The sequence below is a fragment of the Callionymus lyra genome, chromosome 5 (genome assembly GCF_982586985.1).
Source record: "Callionymus lyra chromosome 5, fCalLyr1.hap1.1, whole genome shotgun sequence".
In the NCBI taxonomy this organism is placed as follows: domain Eukaryota; kingdom Metazoa; phylum Chordata; class Actinopteri; order Syngnathiformes; family Callionymidae; genus Callionymus; species Callionymus lyra.
This window is the reverse complement of record NC_141822.1, coordinates 4707316-4715978: the sequence shown is the minus strand read 5'-3', so window position 1 is coordinate 4715978 and position 8663 is coordinate 4707316. Positions and strand designations below refer to the sequence as shown.

At 36.6% G+C, this 8663-nt stretch overlaps 1 protein-coding gene across 3 annotated transcripts in view; it reads right to left on the bottom strand.

Moving 5' to 3' along the window:
* Positions 1 to 3253: 3253 nt before the first annotated feature.
* The window catches only part of LOC148079089 (uncharacterized), a 38386-nt gene continuing 32976 nt past the window's right edge, over positions 3254 to 8663 (bottom strand). For 2 of the 3 annotated variants that reach the window (XM_087790572.1, XM_087790574.1), the window contains 3 exons: positions 4117 to 4253; positions 3441 to 3608; positions 3254 to 3388 (listed from right to left, as the gene is read on the bottom strand). In XM_087790572.1, the coding sequence (XP_087646698.1) occupies positions 3327 to 3388; positions 3441 to 3608; positions 4117 to 4253 (367 nt within the window). In that variant the 3' untranslated portion in view covers positions 3254 to 3326. The remainder of the gene's footprint in view (positions 3389 to 3440; positions 3609 to 4116; positions 4254 to 8663) is intronic. The other variant, XM_087790573.1, reaches the window with a different exon arrangement.

Below are 8663 nucleotides of genomic sequence, written 5' to 3'. Positions count from 1 at the left end.
TTACATCCACCCTCCCACAAAAAAATGATAGCATTTTGGAAACTATTTTGCGGCCCAATTGCAATACCTTCGCGTATTAATTAAACAATATTTTTTTAAAACCACATGATATTTTCATAAAATCGTAGAAAAATGGCACCCAAGACCATGGGTGTGTGTGTGTGTGTGTGTGTGTGTGTGTGTGTGTGTGTGTGTGTGTGTGTGTGTGTGTGTGTGTGTGTGTGTGTGTGTGTGTAGTGTGTGAAGAATGTAAGTAGTAAGAAAGTAAGAAAGTAAAGGTTATTTGTACAGATCTTTCTCGGACCAGGGTCACTAAGTTCTTTAACAATCACAAACAATACACAGTTAAAATATATACTTTAAAAGATCAAGGTAACACAGAGACAAACACAAGAGTCTCAGAAAATAAGGGAAAAGCTAAAATAGAAGTGTCTTGAGATGTTTCTTGAAGGAGTCAGTAGATCATCAAACACAGAGATGTTTCTTGAAGGAGTCAGTAGGTCAACAAACACAGATGTTTCTTAAAGGAGTCAGTAGATCATCAAACACACATGTTTCTTGAAGGAGTCAGTAGATCATCAAACACAGATGTTTCTTGAAGGAGTCAGTAGATCATCAAACACAGATGTTTCTTGAAGGAGTCAGTAGATCATCAAACACAGATGTTTCTTGAAGGAGTCAGTAGATCATCAAACACAGATGTTTCTTGAAGGAGTCAGTAGATCATCAAACACAGATGTTTCTTGAAGGAGTCAGTAGATCATCAAACACTGATGTTTCTTGAAGGAGTCAGTAGATCATCAAACACAGATGTTTCTTGAAGGAGTCAGTAGATCATCAAACACAGATGTTTCTTGAAGGAGTCAGTAGATCATCAAACACAGATGTTTCTTGAAGGAGTCAGTAGATCATCAAACACAGAGATGGTTCCAAAGCTTAGGAGCAACAGTCTGGAAGGATTTCTCTCCTCTGGTCCGGAAGTTCAGGAACCATCAGTAGATTCTGATCCACAGACCTCAGAGCCCGAGCTGGGGTGTAAGTCTGGATCAGATCACTGATGGAAGGTCTGACCATGAATAGATCTGAAAGTAAGAACCAGAATTTAAAAATGATCCTGAAAGAAACTGGCAGCCAGTGAAGATTTTTAAGGATCGGAGAAGCGGCTCAGAATGAAATAAACAATAGCCATTTGAATAAGTTTCCCTTTTGTGTTTATATACTTGTAAATCTGACACTGAAGGAGTCAGTGCCTCACCAGCCATGACCCTCACCACACGCCACTGACTGAAACTACAAGATGCACCTGGGGAATGTTCTATGGTGAATAGAATTACAACCTTTGTCTGTTTGTATCATGTTTGTGTTAAGGATTGACTGAATTTTTCGGTTGCTGAAAATGGCCCAAAAGTGCATTTGCAGCTTTACGCATCAGGATGTTGGGATGACACAAAAAATGGTTACGGTATTCCTGCGAAAGAAGACGTTCCAGTTTAGGAGCTGATTCATTCCTGTGGTCTTGTTAGTTTAATGAATCTGGAATGTTATTGTGCGTTTAAGAGCGTTCGATTTATTGTAACAACATGCGTAACTGAACGGTATGGACTTCAATTACTTATTTAAAAACAGACAGAAAACACATGGCCTGTTAATTCACGTTAATTCGTTTTTCATTATAATAAATTAGTAAGTTTTTGTTTAATATAGTGCAATTTTGAAATGCCAATTCCATTCATTCATTCATTTTCTATCCCTTATGGGGGTCACAGGAGGTCTGGAGTCTATCCCAGTTTAATTGGGCGAAAGGGGTAAGGGACCCCCTGGACAGGACTCCAGTCGGTCACAGGGCACACGAAGACAGACAACCATTCACACACACACTCATACCTACGGACAATTTCCCAATTCAGTTCTCAATCAACCTTGATTTTCTGGAACTCCTGTTGTGTTATCAGTTTTATCTTGACCTATAAAGCATATATTTTATTGAATATTGTTTTGATTGTTTAAGCGCTTTGTGACCCTGGTCTGGAAAAGCGCTATACAAATAAAAATGACTTACTTACTTACTTACCTTACAAGTTGGCTATCAACCTGGAAGTGAACTGACAACCTTCTTGCCCATCGTGCGGACCACTGCACCTCCCTGCACCATGATATAGTTTTAATTAATATATATAGCTTCATTTTGAACATTTAAAACAATTGCCTTTATTTTAGTGGGATAAGTACAAGGCAATAGCCATAGAAGGTATGTAACCAATAACTAGCATAATAAATGATCTTAGTGTTTCGTTTTTTTTGTTACCTGACTTTAGTTCTACTTTACGGTGCTGCTCCCTCTAACCGAGCTTTGCTATTGGTTATTCCCGAAGGCGTAGTTCCATTCATAGAACCTGGGTTATATTGGATATACTGTTGGTTCTACTTCATGGTGCTACGCCCTCTAATTGAGCTTCGCTATTGGTTTTTCCCGAAGGCGTAGTTCCATTCATAGAACCTGGGTTATATTGGATATACTGTTGGTTCTACTTCATGGTGCTACGCCCTCTAACTCAGCTTTGCTGTTGGTTATTCCCGAAGACGTAGTTCCATTCATAGAACCTGGGTTATATTGGATACATTGGTGGTTCTACTTCATCGTGCTACACCCTCTAACTCAGCTTCGCTGTTGGTTATTCCTGAAAGCTTAGTTCCATTCATAGAACCTGGGTTATATTGGATACACTGGTGGTTCTACTTCATGGTGCTACACCCTCTAACTCAGCTTCGCTGTTGGTTATTCCTGAAGGCGTAGTGCCATTCATAGAACCTGGGTTATATTGGATACACTGGTGGTTCTACTTAATGGTGCGACACCCTCTAACTGAGCTTCGCTATTGGTCATTCCTCAAGGCGTAGTGCCATTCATAGAACCTGGGTTATATTGGATACACTGGTGGTTCTAATTCGTGGTGCTACGCCCTCTAACCGAGCTTCGCTATTGGTCATTCCTCAAGGCGTAGTTCCATTCATAGAACCTGGGTTATATTGGATACACTGGTGCTTCTACTTCATGGTGCTACGCCCTCTAACTGAGCTTCGCTATTGGTTATTCCTCAAGGAGTAGAGCCATTCATAGAATCTGGAGTATGTTAGATAATCTGGGGGGTTTCGGTTTCAACCAAGAATTTGAATTTCAGGGAATCCCTGCTTTTTGTAGGTTAAGTGCTACACAACCATCAGGACACACAAATTATACGTATCAAGTGTTTTATTCAAGGATTGTGTGTCGTTACAAACAACGTTCTATTAATTCTAAAGACCCTTCAGTCCTCAGGAAACCTCGGTCAGCCCTGGTGGGTGTAGTGGTTCGGTCCGTTGTGAGACTGTACATCCTCTGGATCCCCTGCTGTGACACCAATAGAGATCAAGTGGTCGCGTTCAGATTGTGTTTTCATTACCTGTGAAGCAGGAGCACGATGTTTGTGCGGCTCCGGCTCCGCTGGGATCGTCGACTACCGCTGAGAGTGAGTCACCGAAGGCCTCCACGTGCATCAGGTGTTTGGTCGACTCCAGGATATCTCCGTAATGCAGCGAGGGAAAAGGCATCTTCATCTTCCTCGTGAGATCTACGGCGCCAAATAAGCTTTTTTAGTCATTGGTATTTTATTTTAAATGATGATTTGTAGAAGATTTTATTTCTATTCTTTCACACCCTGTTGCGAGGGCTCCCTTGGTCCCTGGGGTGGGGGGGTTATGTGCTATAGGTGACTGTAATTGCTTGAGTAGGAAACCAGCACATGCTTTATTAAGATCATGGCAGATATAGTGCACCACTCAAGTGAAAGTCTGTTCCAACAGGTTGTCAAACCGCCCACACGTTCGCTCTTAACCATTTCTGTGGCTTCTGTTAATTTCTATTTGTTCTTGTTCTTATTTTTATTTTTATGAATACTCGTCTGTATTGCTGTGTCTAATTGGAAAAACAATAAAGTTCTACCTAACCTAACCTAACCTAACCTAACCTAACCTAACCTAACCTAAACTAACCTAACCTAACCTAACCTAACCTAACCTAACCTAACCTAACCTAACCTAACCTTCTCTCCTTCAAGACTGTGATTTATTGTTCAGCACCTAAACCGTCGCTGATGAAATCAACATCCTGGACAGAGTTCGTCTTCCGCCGTGACGTCCCGACGAAGGGATGTGGTGGACAGGTGGGAATGTGGTGGTCCCTCGAGAAGAGCAGGTGAAGGGAGGGCTCAACAAACCTGAGACACAGATAAGAAACATTGACAACAAAACAACAGTTCCATGTCTTATCTATGTCTTATCTATGTTTTATCTATGTCTTATCTATGTCTTATCTATGTTTTATCTATGTCTTATCTATGTCTTATCTATGTTTTATTTATGTTTTATCTATGTTTTATCTATGTCTTATCTATGTCTTATCTATGTTTTATCTATGTCTTATCTATGTTTTATCAATGTTTTATCTATGTCTTATCTATGTCTTATCTATGTCTTATCTATGTTTTATATATGTCTTATCTATGTCTTATCTATGTTTTATATATGTCTTATCTATGTCTTATCTATGTTTTATCTATGTCTTATCTATGTCTTATCTATGTTTTATATATGTCTTATCTATGTCTTATCTATGTTTTATCTATGTCTTATCTATGTCTTATCTATGTATTATATATGTTTTATCTATGTTTTATCTATGTCTTATCTATGTCTTATCTATGTTTTATCTATGTCTTATTTATTTTTTATCTATGTCTTATCTATGTCTTATCTATGTATTATATATGTTTTATCTATGTCTTATCTATGTCTTATCTATGTTTTATCTATGTCTTATCTATGTCTTATCTATGTTTTATCTATGTTTTATATATGCCTTATCTATGTTTTATATATGTCTTATCTATGTTTTATCTATGTTTTGTCTATGTCTTATCTATGTTTTATCTATGTCTTATCTATGTTTTATCTATGTCTTATCTATGTTTTATATATGTCTTATCTATGTTTTATATATGTCTTATCTATGTTTTATCTATGTCTTATCTATGTCTTATCTATGTTTTATCTATGTCTTATCTATGTTTTATCTATGTCTTATCTATGTTTTATCTATGTTTTATATATGTTTCATCTATGTCTTATCTATGTCTTAATTATGTCTTATCTGTGTTTTCTATATATCTTATCTACGTTTTATCTATGTTTTATATATGTCTTATCTATGTCTAATCTGTGTCTTGTATATGTTTTATCTATGTTTTTATATATGTCTTATCTATGTCTTATATATCTTATCTATGTTTTATCTATGTCTTATCTATGTTTTATCTATGTTTTATCTATGTCTTATCTATGTCTTATATATGTCTTATCTATGTTTTATCTATGTCTTATCTATGTTTTATCTATGTCTTATCTATGTTTTATCTATGTCTTATCTATGTTTTATCTATGTCTTATCTATGTTTTATATATGTTTTATCTATGTTTTATATATGTTTCAACTATGTCTTATCTATGTCTTATCTATGTTTTATCTATGTCTTATCTACGTCTATGTCTATGTCTACATATAAAGATATGAAAGCATAGAACACTTGTTCAAAACAAAGGAAAATAGTGCAGAGACGCCATCTAGTGGACTCTGAAGATAATGACACTGTTTCATGAAGCTTCATCAACACATCACTACCATCTAGTGGACTCTGAAGATAATGACACTGTTTCATGAAGCTTCATCAACACATCACTACCATCTAGTGGACTATGAAGATAATAAGACTGTTTCATGAAGCTTCATCAACACATCACTACCATCTAGTGGACTCTGAAGATAATGAGACTGTTTCATGAAGCTTCAGCAACATATCACTACCATCTAGTGGACTCTGAAGATAATGACACTGTTTCATGAAGCTTCATCGACACATAACTACCATGTAGTGGACTCTGAAGATAATGACACTGTTTCATGAAGCTTCATCGACACATAACTACCATGTAGTGGACTCTGAAGATAATGCCACTGTTTCATGAAGCTTCATCGACACATAACTACCATGTAGTGGACTCTGAAGATAATGCCACTGTTTCATGAAGCTTCATCGACACATAACTACCATGTAGTGGACTCTGAAGATAATGCCACTGTTTCATGAAGCTTCATCGACACATAACTACCATGTAGTGGACTCTGAAGATACTGACACTGTTTCATGAAGCTTCATCAACACATCACTACCATGTAGTGGACTCTGAAGATAATGAGACTGTTTCATGAAGCTTCATCAACACATCACTACCATCTAGTGGACTCTGAAGATAATGACACTGTTTCATGAAGCTTCATCAACACATCACTACCATCTAGTGGACTATGAAGATAATGAAACTGTTTCATGAAGCTTCATCAACACATCACTACCATCTAGTGGACTCTGAAGATAATGAGACTGTTTCATGAAGCTTCATCAACATATCACTGCCATCTAGTGGACTCTGAAGATAATGACACTGTTTCATGAAGCTTCATCGACACATAACTACCATGTAGTGGACTCTGAAGATAATGACACTGTTTCATGAAGCTTCATCAACACATCACTACCATGTAGTGGACTCTGAAGATAATGAGACTGTTTCATGAAGCTTCATCAACACATAACTACCATGTAGTGGACTCTGAAGATAATGCCACTGTTTCATAAAGCTTCATCGACACATAACTACCATGTAGTGGACTCTGAAGGTAATGCCACTGTTTCATGAAGCTTCATCGACACATAACTACCATGTAGTGGACTCTGAAGATAATGCCACTGTTTCATGAAGCTTCATCAACACATCACTACCATGTAGTGGACTCTGAAGATAATGAGACTGTTTCATGAAGCTTCATCAACACATAACTACCATCTAGTGGACTCTGAAGATAATGACACTGTTTCATGAAGCTTCATCAACACATCACTACCATCTAGTGGACTATGAAGATAATGAAACTGTTTCATGAAGCTTCATCAACACATCACTACCATCTAGTGGACTCTGAAGATAATGACACTGTTTCATGAAGCTTCATCAACACATCACTACCATCTAGTGGACTATGAAGATAATGAAACTGTTTCATGAAGCTTCATCAACACATCACTACCATGTAGTGGACTCTGAAGATAATGAAACTGTTTCATGAAGCTTCATCAACACATCACTACCATCTAGTGGACTCTGAAGATAATGACACTGTTTCATGAAGCTTCATCAGCATATCACTACCATCTAGTGGACTCTGAAGATAATGAAACTGTTTCATGAAGCTTCATCAACACATCACTACCATGTAGTGGACTATGAAGATAATTAAACTGTTTCATGAAGCTTCATCAACACATCACTACCATCTAGTGGACTCTGAAGATAATGACACTGTTTCATGAAGCTTCATCAACACATCACTACACATAAGAAGAGGTGTTTAAGATAAGATCAGAAACAGATATTATGGGTGTTTATAATTATACAGAGACTTATAATAGTCAGAATAATATTTAAACTGATGATTTATTAAAAGATAATTTAATAACTCCTGGATAAACATTTTTTGGTTCCGTGAACAAAGATTTTTGGTTTAGGAAGAATAAAGGGGCGTAAGCTGTAAAAAATCATGGATGGTTTATCTTCAAAAACATCTTGAGCTATATTTAACATTTTAAGCTGAAATCTGGAGTCATAAACATTAGGAAACATAACAGTAAACACAAGCAGACTAAGTACAATAAGGTTTTTCTTAACACAATAAAATACATTTCAATAAGAAACTCAATTTACAATGTTGTCCAAAATGTGTCAAATCATTTTGATGATTTTGGTGCAAAATACCTTCAGGAGTGAACAGCGTTGTTGAACCAGAACATGAATCAAACATTAAATATACAATCATGATCTGTTAAGATTCTGTTTTGATATATTAGATAAATATTTAAAATATGACACTTAAATTGATAATATGTAACAAATCTAAAGTTTTAATGTGCAAAAAGAGATTAATATCTAATAAAATAAGTTTAAATTTGAAAATATTTGGATTTTGCTGTGATAGAAGACTAAAAATACACCTTTAACAATTCTATAAAACTGTTTTGATTTAACTCTTGAAAAACACAAACAAATTTGACCAAATTCATCGTTTTCACACGACGTCTCGAGTCTCGACCGTGCAGTTCACGGACAGTCGAACCTCCATCGGATCCGAGAGGAAAAGCTCAGATCGTCATCATTGACACATAACTACCATGTACTGGACTCTGAAGATAATGACACTGTTTCATGAAGCTTCATCGAAACATAACTACCATGTAGTGGACTCTGAAGATAATGAGACTGTTTCATGAAGCTTCATCAACACATCACTACCATGTAGTGGACTCTGAAGATAATGAGACTGTTTCATGAAGCTTCATCAACACATCACTACCATCTAGTGGACTCTGAAGATAATGACACTGTTTCATGAAGCTTCATCAACACATCACTACCATCTAGTGGACTCTGAAGATAATGAGACTGTTTCATGAAGCTTCATCAACACATCACTACCATCTAGTGGACTCTGAAGATAATGAGACTGTTTCATGAAGCTT